At 42.8% G+C, this 12,780-nt stretch overlaps 1 protein-coding gene and 1 long non-coding RNA gene across 2 annotated transcripts in view; one reads left to right on the top strand and one right to left on the bottom strand.

Annotated features, from left to right (window-relative positions):
* DOCK5 (dedicator of cytokinesis 5) overlaps positions 1-12,780 on the top strand; it is a 161,795-nt gene that overhangs the window by 127,714 nt on the left and 21,301 nt on the right. The window contains exons 30-39 of the mRNA XM_081135067.1: positions 215-293; positions 1,683-1,783; positions 2,212-2,270; positions 2,578-2,732; positions 3,531-3,616; positions 4,462-4,621; positions 5,401-5,441; positions 6,080-6,170; positions 8,495-8,614; positions 11,633-11,722. Coding sequence (XP_080991193.1) covers positions 215-293; positions 1,683-1,783; positions 2,212-2,270; positions 2,578-2,732; positions 3,531-3,616; positions 4,462-4,621; positions 5,401-5,441; positions 6,080-6,170; positions 8,495-8,614; positions 11,633-11,722 — 982 coding nt within the window. The remainder of the gene's footprint in view (positions 1-214; positions 294-1,682; positions 1,784-2,211; positions 2,271-2,577; positions 2,733-3,530; positions 3,617-4,461; positions 4,622-5,400; positions 5,442-6,079; positions 6,171-8,494; positions 8,615-11,632; positions 11,723-12,780) is intronic.
* Positions 2,760-6,485, bottom strand: LOC308556057. The gene is made up of 3 exons (XR_013998666.1): positions 6,077-6,485; positions 4,364-4,818; positions 2,760-3,825 (listed from the first exon to the last, which is right to left on the bottom strand). It is a non-coding gene; the product is annotated as an uncharacterized lncRNA (long non-coding RNA).

The following is a 12,780-nucleotide window of genomic DNA, read 5'->3' on the forward strand; positions in this document are numbered from 1 at the left end:
CAGCCTTGAGTGGTGCTTGTAGTCAGTTCTAGAAACTGACCTTCAGTGCCCTCTGCACACTGTGCTATCTCATTGGTCCCTAACGACGTTGGTTGGTCTAAAGGTTTAGTCTGTTGCCAAGTGCAGGTTTGGTTTGCTTTGGTTTTTAACATAGATGGGAAGTGTCTCAGTGAGCACGAAGCTGCCTTTTTCATCCTGTGTTTTCCTCTCCAAGGGTCTTCCTCCGCGCCATAAATCAGTTTGCTGAGGTCCTCACACGGCACTTTATGTCTCAGGCAAAGTTTGAACTGCAGGTAAGCATGCTGCCCCCCAGGAGCTCCCTGCATCGTCAGCCAAAGCAAGAGAACCAGCTCATTCTGGAAAACATCGCCTCAGATTTTATCATTTTCAAATGAAAAAAATTTTCTCGTGTTTTCTGCTTTCCTAAAGCACATCCTTATTACTCTGTCCTTCACACATAATAAAACAGGTTTTTCTTCTTTCTGTTAAACCAATACATGTAAAAAAAAAAAGGAATGGTAGAAAATATAACTAAGGGAAAAGAGGAAAATGGAAAGACAGGTGGTCTTATCTTCTGCTGTTACCATAACCCGAATACAGATGCACACACGTGCTTGCAGGCAGACACACGGATACTCCTCGACCTGCAACTGGTTTCGTTTCTAAAGAGTGGTTTGATTACACACTTGCTTGAAAGTGCAAAGTGATCATCAAACCGGCGGTCACAAGCTCCACCTTCATTCATTCATTCATGCAACAAATATTAGAATATCTGTATGTGCAGTGCCCTATTCTAGGCCCTGGTGAAGGAGACAGGGCCCTGCTCTCCTGCAGCTGATGTGCCAGCGTACGCTCTGTGGGCGATGTGCTCCGCTGTGTCGTGTCCCTTCTGTTTGTATCTGGAATGTTCAAAGTGGAGAGTCATACAAGCAGAGGAGATTATGAATAGATAGAGTCATATACACATATATGTGTGTACATATGTGTGTATCTGTGTGTGTGTTTGTGTATGTATATGCTTATGTATATTTGTATATTTGTGTGTTTATATGTATGTGCCAAAATGGAATCTAGCTATACAGTTCTTTGATAAACTCTATTAATCTACTTTACTTACTTCTTCTGTGATCTTCTCAATGATATGAAATAATTTTCACCGTATTTTTAATGGCTGAGTACAGTCTGTTGTCTGGCTTGGCCATGATTTATTTATTTAGTCATATTCTCATGAACATTTAGAATGTTTCCATTTTTTCCTAGGTTAAATAGCACTGGGAGGGCCTTCCTTGTTTTTAGTATTTTTAAATCCCCATGATTTATTTTGCCAGGATAAAGTCCTAAAGTATTTACTAGTTCAAAAGTTTGGCAGAATTTTAGGGCTCTTGATATATATTGCCAGACTATTTACTATAAATAGGTATGCTTCTTGGCAGCAGTTTGCCTTTATCTCAGGAGTAAAGACAAATATAATAGTTTGGGTTTTTTTATAAAAAGCATAATATTAATATTGTGTTAAAACTTTCAGGACTAAATAATTGAAACCCAAGAAAGAAAAAGAAGCCTGTGGATTTTTTTCCGCATTAATCCCCAGCAAGTGACTTGCACCATATGCACTGTTTTACGATGACCCTTATTAATGTTACTTTTCATTTTTCTTCACCCACACAATTAATTTTGAACAGCTCTGGAACAATTACTTCCATTTGGCAGTAGCATTTCTCACCCACGAGTCCCTTCAGCTTGAAACCTTCTCTCAAGCCAAGCGCACCAAAATTGTAAAAAAGTAAGTGTCCTCTCAGAGTTGCTTAAGTTTAGGTAGGTGATTTTTTCTGTTTCAGAGCAAGATTTTGGGTATCACAGACATTACTGTTCACTGGCTACCATGTTGTTAGTGAGATAGTCTTATAATTATTTCATAGATCGCAGATTTCCCTAGATACAAATCTCTTTTTTCAAGGCCCCATTCACTTTCCCATCGCCCATCTCATTATTTTCGTAGAATCTGTACAAGGAGAGGAAAGTAGACCGGCTGGTAGAATGGCAGACACCCCAGAGGGGATGCTTCACCTGCTTTGTGAAGCACCAGCAAGAGGCGCTATGCCTGCAATTCGGACAGGCTGCCAGAGAGGGCCAGCTGTTCGCGGAGATGGGATTTTATTACAAATACCCATTTGCACTGCAGATCATTCTCTTGGTTTATGATCTTCCTAGATACGGGGACATGAGAAAGGAGATCGGCTTTAGGATCCGGGACATGTGGTACAACCTGGGTGAGTGTATGACCTTGGACGAGCCCACGCACAACTGTGCGATAAACATACCACGATGGGCTCTTCCTATTTTAATTCCAGTAACCCTAAGATTCATTTGTCTGTGTGTCTGGACGTGAACGTTGACTTCTGGGTCTCTTGCTATGACATCCACTTGTTATCAGAATACAGTATTTAGTCCCTTGGTTTTCTGGATTGAGTTGATTTACCTACATAAACTTATTCTTTTCTTACGGGCCCTGTGGAGGAAGATTGTAACACTTCACGTCCAGTGAAGTTATTTTTTAATTTCTTACTTTCATTTCAGGTCCCCACAAAATCAAATTCATCCCGTCCATGGTGGGTCCCATTCTGGAGGTCACGCTGACCCCTGAAGTAGAGCTTCGCAAAGCCACCATCCCCATTTTCTTTGATATGATGCAGTGTGAGTTCAATTTCAGTGGAAATGGCAATTTCCATATGGTAAGAGGCGGTAGACCTGTGATCTTACTAATGAACATATAGTCAACTCTTATTTATTTTCTTTCTACATAGAGAAGCCATAGCCTACATAATACAAATCAAAGTTGGTCTAAAAATATTCTTTTGCATTTCATTTTGGAAAGCATTTAGAAATAGAAGCAGATATTCCAACCCAGGGTGGCCTCCAAGCAATCTTTTTGTTACACGTGTTTCCTAAAGCAGCCCTCTCTCTGGATAATTAAAATATGACTTCGTGCATGTTAATCGTATTTGTTGCAATGCAGCTGAGAGAGTAAGGCAGAGACTCGAGGTAATGATGCAGAGGTCTCTCATCTAGCGACCTCGATGTGCCTGATACATATTTTCTCTCTTTTATTTTCCTTATCTATACAGTGTGGTAGTATTGAAAGGGAGATGTTGCAGCTCTGCGGCTCTGCAAAATCAGGAAAAAAGCAATCCCATTGCTGAGACTGAGACAAGAACCCAAAATGAAATAGAAAATTAGAATCATTAAGCTATTTTTATATGCATAGTTGTAATAGGAAAGTAATGTTTTGGGTCATTTTTCTCTGCAAATGCAAAGCACAGGATAAACTAACATGAGACGACATTAGAAAGTTTTGGGAGGGCCCCGGTGTGCCGTTAATGGATGAGGTGACGTGTTATCTTCCTCTGTATATGCTGGAAATAATTCACAATTTAAAAAGGGGTCGGGCAAGTCTACAAAGGATGGCCGGGCATCTCTCATGTCCTCTTCTGAGGATATAACTTTCTGTGAAATTCTGCCTCTGCTTTCAGTTTGAGAATGAGTTGATCACAAAGCTGGACCAAGAGGTGGAAGGGGGCAGAGGAGACGAACAGTACAAGGTCCTTCTGGAAAAACTGTGAGTATTTCAGACACAAATCCTCAAGTTGATGACATCATTTAGAGATGGACAAAAACAGGGTTCCAGTGCAGGCCCACCGAGCAGTTGCAGAATCATTGGGGTGACCACTGCAGATGGTTCTTGGTGGGGTCAGTGGAGTACGTTCCGTCCTCTGCCGATACTTGTTTATCTGACGTGAGCCCAATGTCCATGTTTCCCTGGCCAGCCTGCCCATCGAGAGCAGAGCAGGTGGAGAGAGGGAGAGATGGACAGAGCATTTTGCGCACTGTTTGAACTGATGAACACCCAAAGTGATAACACCTCTAATTATGGCTTCAAAGCAACAATGTCAAGAATAAAGGGAAGAAAAGCATTTCAAGGTCCACTTTACATTTTAAAATACACTCATTTCAGCCACATGTCTGGGTGCATTATAGATTCCTAGGTCCCTCTAGGCTGGGCATTCGTGCCAGGCCTTCCAGAATGCCCACAGGGTGCCCTGAAGTGCTAGGCTTTAGGGAGATTAACGACCTAGAAAACATGGTCTCTTTCAACTTCAGTAGAGTGATCAGAAAGCATATGCAGACCTTTTGGGCAAAGGTTTCTGTTTTGAAAACAAAAACCAACTGAAAAAATACAGTTACAAGTTCAAAGAAGGGCATTGTGGGCTGGGATTCTAGGTGATGGGGAGGACTTGAGCTAAAGCTCTAAAGGAAACGTGGAACTTGAGCAACTGTGTTAAGTGAAGGGTGCGTGTCTCCTCACCTGGTGCCACTTGCTGCTGGGGCCTCGGACGGTGCTCATAGACGGTGCTAGAATGGCAGTGTGGGACATGGGCATTTGTGTCTGCCTCCACCCTCCAGGCTCCTGGAACATTTCCGGAAACATAAATACCTCTCCAGCTCTGGAGAAAGATTTGCGCTCCTAGTCAGCAGCCTCCTAGAGAATCTTCTGGACTATAGGACGATCATCATGCATGACGAGAGCAAGGAGAACCGGATGAGCTGCACTGTTAATGTGCTGGTAGGTGCCAAGCCTCTGGGATGGCGGGAGGGCACTGCAGGCTCCCCCGCACCCACTCGGATAGCTCCAAGGAGATCTCACAGACACAAAGGGATCCTGGGGCCATCTTTATGGGGTCTCTCCTGCTGAGTCTAATGGGAACAGCCACCCAATCGTCGGACTTGCAGATACCAGCAGCCACAGACCTTGAGGATAAACTTGGAAATAGGGATGGAAAGTGCAACATGATCTCTTAACTCAGCTCCCTAAAGGCCATCCTCAATCTGTTTCTCTGCCTTGTTTACATGTAGTTGCTTCACTGTTGGAATTATTGGGTACATATGAACATGTGTGAGAAACATTATACCGTGAGTAGAATATTAGTGCCTCAAATCCTCATGATGCTAGAACTCTTCAGTCTTGCCTTTCCCTAGACATAGGTGTCTGAGACCACAGACCTCAGAGGTTCAGGCTGCCATTCCTCTGCTCACTGTAAACCAAGACCTACCACCCTGTTTCCCTGGGAAAGCAGAGCACCAGGTGACAAGGACAAGCCAGCTGTCTGTCCCCTTAGAAGGCCCCCCTGAAATTGCTCAGAAGCATGGTCCTAAGAAATTCTTCAATTCGTCGTCTTTATAAATTGTCACATCCTTTCCTTTATGGGGATATTTGTTAAAGGGAAATAATGAACTCTTTGGAGAGGTAACAGTGTTGAAAAGCAAAAGTAGCTATTTGGCCATTTTCATGGCAAACGATTCAATAACTCTTGATTTACATGGGTATTTTGGACTTTTTTATAGAATTTTTATAAAGAAAAGAAACGAGAGGACATATACATAAGGTAAGCTGAAGGGAATGTCTGCGTTTGCTATTTGTCATGGCTGTTGTATTTATTTTTTCAACCAACAAATACTAAGCCTCAACCCCATGCTTGCCGCTTTGAGAGACACCAAAAACTATGTGGTATTCCCCCTTCCCCCTAAAGGGTAAACTCTTTAGACAAATACACACTAAGTACAGCCCGAGGGAGTGTACAGGGAGGATAATGTTGGGATCGCTAGGAAGGGTGGGAGATGCTGGCAGGACGATCAGGAAAGTCTGCCCAGGGAGAGGCATGAAAATTCGCCTGGAACCCAGGGAGCCCTGCACGTGGAACACACTTGGACATAATCTATACTCCTTTTCTTGGGGAGAGAGTCCATAGCTCTTATTAGCTTCTCAAGGGGTCCGTGGCATAAAAATAAATAAATGAGCATCACTGCCTTCAGTGAGGAACGTGGAGTGGAGTAGATGGAGCTGGAAAGGCCCACAGGCAGGAAGCAGCACCAAGAAATAGGAAGGCGGGGAGCCAGGACCCCTTTGCCCTGGAGAAGGGAGTAGGGGGAGACGAGACGGGGCAGCAGGCTGGGCTGGGCTGTGGAATGAGCTGAATGCTGGAGCAGCTCCCCAGCGGCAGAAGGCCCCCCTCATTCTTACCAGGTACTTGTACAAGCTGCGGGATCTGCACCGAGACTGTGAGAACTACACGGAGGCCGCCTACACGCTGCTCTTACACGCTGAGCTGCTGCAGGTGAGTGGGTCAGGGCTGCTCATTTCCAGAAAATGCAAAAATACTTGTAAACCTTCTAAGCAGGCGCAGCCAGTTTTCAGATCCAGGTCAGGAAAATGTCAGTTATCGTTGGATGAATGGATAAAGAAATTCCATTGACTTTAAAATCCTTAGGAAGCAGAGTACAACTTACAAGCCCCTAGTAATTGACACTAATTGAAGAAACAAATATCTGTCGATTAGTATATGTGAAAATTTGTAAAACTGCAGAGACATGAGTTGTAAGTAAATATAGCGCCACAGAAGCAGCTTCCTATTTATACTCGCTCAGTAAGTAAAATTATAGTGTGCTGTGGATATAAATACATCTGTAGGTCATGGATCTCAAATAATTATTTCTGGCTCTGACCACTCCTCCAAGTTCAGACGCAGGAATAAACTGTTCTTTCAGCCTCAGTGTCGCAGTGGCTGTTAGGCAGCACAAACTTCGCATGTCAGTAGCAGGAGCTCTAATTTCCCACTGTTCCTGGATCCGTTCCTGGACCCATTTCTTCCCATTTCACTAAAGGGCACCACCATCTGCCCAGTTGCTCAGGCAAATACCTGTCATCTTTTATTCACCCTCTCCCACATTTTGCAGCAGCAAGAATTGTGCACCCTCTGTCCAAAACTTGCCCTTAAGCTCTCCACTTTTTAAAAAGTTGTGATGTAATTGACATACAACACTGTGTACATTAAGGTGCACACATGTTGACTTGATACATTTATGTATTGCAGTGAATGTGGGAGGGCAAATCTCTCATCAATATCCTGTTTTCATTTCTTTTCGATCCACTTTTTAAAAATTCTCCATTGTGGCCACCCTGGTCCGTGCTACTGTTTTCTCTCCCTTAGAGAACTACAGTAGCCTCCTGTTACATCTCCCTGTCCCCAGTCTTTCCCCCAGCAATTAATTTTCTTGTCTAATTTATTTTTATTTTAAGCTAAAGTAATACATGTGCATTGTTCTAAGCTTTATAATTAAAAAAATGGAGTCTGCTGACTCCCCACTTCCCCAAGGCAGCCTTTCACAACTCATATTCAAGTTTGAGGCACTGAAAACTTACTGTATGTGGGTTAGAGAGGAAGCCCTGTTGACAGTGAAGTGATCAGAAAGAAACTCTGGTGAACGTAACTGTATTTGTGCTGCTCAGAAAATTAAATTCTATCCTGGCATAGTAAGGTATGAGATGTGGATACAACTTTTTCCCCCAGATCGCTACTCAATAGGGATGTGTAATATAGTTCATAGTTTCCTCCTTGGTACGAGATCCCTTCTTTATCATGTATTAAATCCCAATATGGGGCGAGGAGAGTCTCTTTTTTGATTTTTTATACTTTTGCCTCTGTGTCTGTCTCTTCATGTACCAGTACCACACTCTTAATTACTAATTCTTTATACTATGTTTTATTACCTGGTAGTTAGTAAAAACTGTCTTCCTTGCTCTTCTTTTTCAGAGTTTCCCACCTATTTCTTTTTGTTTATTTTTCCATATGGACTTTGGAATCATATATTTAAAATATTAATTTAGGGAGAATTTCCATGTTTATGAAATAGCATTTTCTTACCCAAAAGTATGGTATGACTTCCCGTTTGTTCACGTCTGCTTTTATGCCCTTCACCGGTGGGTTACATTTTCTGTATAGAATCTTGCATGTTCCTTGTTATGTTGATCCCTAGATGCATTTTCTTTTTAATTTAATATGGTAACAATACACATAACATAAAATGTACCATCTTAACCATTTTTAAGTGTACCTCTCAGTGGCATTAAGTGCATTCACATTGCTGTGCCTGGATGTCTTATCATTTGGGATTTATTCTTGTTGGACTCTTCTATTATCTTCAGCATGATCATCCCTTTATGTGAAATCTACCTCTAAATTATCTCTAAATATGTCAGTTTTTTAACCCTCTGATTTACTTAGTTTTCTGTACTCGTGGTAGTTTCCCCGTTGGCGCCCTTCGCAAAAGCCTCGAATGTGAAGAATAGTCATTGTACACGGTGTAGTCTTACCTCTTCCTTCCACCTTTACACTTCCCGTCTCTTCCTTTTGGCTGACTGTGTGCTGGACACTTCAGTACGAGCTCGCCTGGCCCCTGACTCTCATAGTTTGCATGGTGCCTGGTTTGAAGCTGGCATGTATTATGCCTGTGAATGCAGGTTTTGGTTTCACAAATAATCTAAAACAATGTGGATGAGTCACAGATACATGCAATACTTCTGCAACCTTTTTAAACTAATTATCTGTTCATCTCCTTTAATTAGTGGATATGTCGCCTTAATCTCTCGTTTGCTTTTCAGTGGTCTGACAAGCCCTGTGTACCCCACCTGCTTCAGAGGGACAGTTACTATGTTTATACCCAGCAAGAGCTTAAGGAGAAGCTGTATCAGGAAATCATATCCTATTTTGACAAAGGCAAAGTGAGTGTTGGGTCGCTTGTTTTATATCAGGGGAAAGAGGAAAAGGGCAGCAAGACTGCAGTGCACGCCTGACGCTAACCAGCGGAGTTAGCACAGAACCACAGGGGAAGGGCACAGTCCCCAGCAAGACAGCCCTCACTTCAGACACCAGCCACAAGCTCAGGAGTCTCCAGGCTGCCCCCGCTTCTGACCAATTGACTGTAAATTTTGGGGAGAGTCCTATGATGCCTGCAGGTCTGATAATATGCTAGGACCACTAACAAAACTTGGTAAAATGCTGTACTTGCAATTACAGTTTTATCTTCAAGGACACAAATCAGGGCGAGCTGAATGAAGAAATACATCGGGCAGGGTCCAGGAGGGTCCCCAGTGCAGAGCTTCTGTTTCCTCTCTTCGTGGATTCAGAGCACGTCACCCTCCAGGAGAATCACTTGAGCCGCTCTATGGAGTTTTTATTGGGGTTTTATTATGGAGACTTGATTGATTGTATCATTGACCACGTGCGTGAACTCAGTCTCCGGCTCACCCTTCTCCCTTTAGATCTGGTTAGCGTCATGGAGCTCGAGGCCTCAGCCCTCTCATCACATGGGTGGTTTTTTGGCAAGGGGCCCACCATGATTCATCTCAGTAGCATAAAGTCAGGTGTGGCTGGAGGGTCCACCAGGAGTAACAAGACACTCCTGTCACTGGGGAAATTCCAAGGGTTTAGAAGCTTCCTCCTAGGACTCAGGACAGAAACCAGACAAAATTCCTCATTATACATTAACGACTCATGACTTATTCTTTATTTTTCCCATATGTGCCTTTGAATCCTGGTATTTTTAATGGGAGAGAAAATGAATAGATAAACTAATGTAAGAAAGGCGATCAGGATCATTTATCTTGATGACACATAACCCAATGGAGAATACCATGGGCAGCCTTCACAATCGTAATTTCCCTTTTAAATATTGCTGAGGGCCAGGAACTAGGACTGTCACTTTCAGTGCCTTCTCTGGAGATTGTTGGCTAACACCTGGTGCACATCCCATTCCCAGATCACTACCCGCTGACACCATAGGCTGTTAAGTAACGAGCAACTTAGATGCTGACACAGGGACTCGGCCGGGAAATTGTGGAGTCTTTGGTCAACTGGAGAAAGCATGTCCACCTGAAAGGCTTTTAAATTTAAAATTAAAAAAAATTTTAATGGAAAAAAAAAAATACATAGATAGGGTTGGGGGAGAAAGGAAAAAAATTCATCTGCCATCCAGACTAAATAGATCCCAGATTTGACCAGTTTCAGAGAGTTCTTATGGACTGCCATGTTTAGCCACCATTCCTTTCTTTATCAGGGGAACCTGTTGGTTAAATAAATAACTAAGCCACATAATCATCATGACAAAATAGCTGCCATCTATTTAGTGCCAGTTTCTGTTGGGTGATTTTTTCCCCTAATTTAACTCTCCCAATAACCTACACGGTAGATTTTATCTCTGTTTTACAGATGAAGAAATAAAGGCTCAGAAAGCAAGTATATTTGCTCAAACATTTTGGTCTCTGCACCCCTTTCCTATTAAAAATCACTGAGGACCCTAAAGAGCTTCTGTTTACATGGACTGTATCTATTGCCACTTATAGTCTTAGAAACTAAAACAATTTTTAAATATTTACTTATTTGTTCTTTTAACAGTGATAGTAAGCCTATTGCCAGTTAAGATAAATCATACCTATTTTTAAAAAATTACTATATGTCTCCCAAAATTAGTGATTTGAGTGGCCTTTGACATTTTTGCACATCTCTTCAACACCTGGCTTAATAGCAGACAGCAGGGTTCTCATATTTGCTTCTACATTCATTCTATGGTGGCATCACATAGCCTTAACCTCTGGGAAACTCTGCCGTATACTCATGAGAGAATGAGCATTGAAAAAAGGCAAATAATATCAGTATTATTAATAAGATAATTTGACCTCATGGACCCCTGAAAGGGTCTTGGGGACTCTCAGAGACCAGGGACCAAACTTTGAGAACCGCTGTGCTAGGCTGTCTTACTGTCCCTTACATAACTTGGCATTTGGTGAAAGGAGGAGAGAATTCGACCCATTGACTCTGTTGACTGGCTTCCTGTACCAGGCCCAGCCGATCTGGAATAATTCCAGAGCTTTATCAGTGACCAAGGCCCTGAAACTTCAGAGGGACATTTTGGCAAATGATGATTTTAAAATATTTCATTTTAAATGTTTTACAACTGTATGCGAACTGCACACACATTTCTTCATCAGCCAGAAACAATGGAACATGGCACCTGGTTGACAAGAATGAAGTAGGAAATTACCAGATGCTGTGTTACTAATAGTGTCCACTTGAGACACATGTTATGAAAAACCAAAATGACCAGAGGGATCAATCTGGGATGCTAATCTCGGGTACCAGATATGTACATTAGGCTGTAACTTACAAGGCCATAAATGCTCCAAAGCATTTCCTAAAACTCTCTTTGACTAAGTAGATAGTTTAGTTAGAAATAGAAAATCAATGCCCTAGAGATTGTTGGCTAACACTGGATGCACAGTTTCCCAGATTCCATACAACAGAACAGTTAGCCTTTCTTCCATTGCTTCTGTCCTCCCCACAATCTAACTTAACACATACACACACAACTGGAGCCCACACCAACTTTCCCCTCCAACAAGGCTTCACACTCTCAAAACCTAGGCTTCAGAAGTCCCCCCCCCCCCAATTTCAGTGGTACTTTGCCCTTTAAGCTCAGTATTGCTCAGTTTGGGGACACATGGTGTTTGTTCTTCACAGTCTTGCAAACAGAATTACAAAAGATATCCCCTGGCAAAGCAGCCAAGATAGGGTAGCTCTATGATGCCAATAACAAGGTTTAGTTGAGCCAGGAAATGAGGCATGTCGGGAATACCTGCAGAGACTCAACCCTCCTGGCTCCTTACTCATTGCCCGTGACTTTCAAGTGACTTTTGCAGCTGGATCAATGACTACTTTGTTTCTCCACTTTTCTCCTTCTGAAGATGTGGGAGAAGGCGATCAAACTGAGCAAAGAGCTGGCTGAGACCTATGAGAGCAAAGTGTTTGACTACGAGGGCCTTGGCAACCTCCTGGTGAGTCGGGGTCACGCTATGTCAAGCGTCCACCGGGGTGCCAAAGTGAGCGTTCATGAAAATGTTTTGGAAGCTTAAGAAAGTCAGGATAAATGATGTTCTTGACATTGGAAAAGTAAACCTTGCTTGAAATAAAATGGAAGAAAGATGAGGCCCCAAAGCTGTTACCATAATTTCTCCAGATTATGCCTGATAAAGGGTGCAGGACCCCTGTCTGACGCCCTTTCTTCCACCCTGTGCCTTTTGTTTCTCTGTGGACCCTCCAGATCTCCATACTCTTTACCCTTGCAATGACTTTGCCTTCAGTGAACACCACCCATATTTCAGATGTTTTCTGACATCTGTTCATCAAAATTACATGCTCTGTGGCCCTCATTCTCGGGTCCCTGCTGAATGACTGAACTACTCATCTTGGAGCCTTGTTTTATTTTCTCAAGAGTGCCACTGTGTGCCCTAGCCGATTTTGCTCAGTTGTTAGAGAGTCGGCCCTCCGACTGAAGGGTCCTGGGTTCAATTCCAGCCAACGGCGCATACCTTGGTTGCAGGCTCGATCCCTAGGCATGTGCAGGAGGCACCGAATTGATGTGGGTCTCTCACATCGCTGTTTCTCTCTCTCTCCCTTCCACTCACTCTGAAAAGCAACTGAAAAAAATATCCTCAGGCTGGGATTTAAAAAAAAATTAAGAGTGCCATTGTGCACATTTTGGTTAAGATGTAAAATGCTTCTGCCAGAACTTGATTCTCAAATTCTACCTCTCCCCGCCTCCCAAATGTTACTGGAGTACTCTACTTTTACAGTTCCCTGAACTGTGTATTACACCTGGCTGTTGGCACAGGTCAGTGATTTAAAACAATGAAGCAAAACAAAAATAGTCTTCTGAATGCCCAATGGGAGGCCAGCACAGTATAATTTGATAATTTTTGGTAGAGGAGTCACAAAAGGTCCGGTCACCCATTGTCATGCACTAATAACTTATTTGAGGAAATAGTCGTCAAGATCACTTTGAAAAGTATTTGCCGGTGTATTGTACCAGCCCCTGCCACTATGCAAAAAAATC

Source organism: Miniopterus schreibersii, assembly GCF_964146895.1.
Source record: "Miniopterus schreibersii genome assembly, chromosome: 4".
Taxonomy (NCBI): Eukaryota; Metazoa; Chordata; class Mammalia; order Chiroptera; family Miniopteridae; genus Miniopterus; species Miniopterus schreibersii.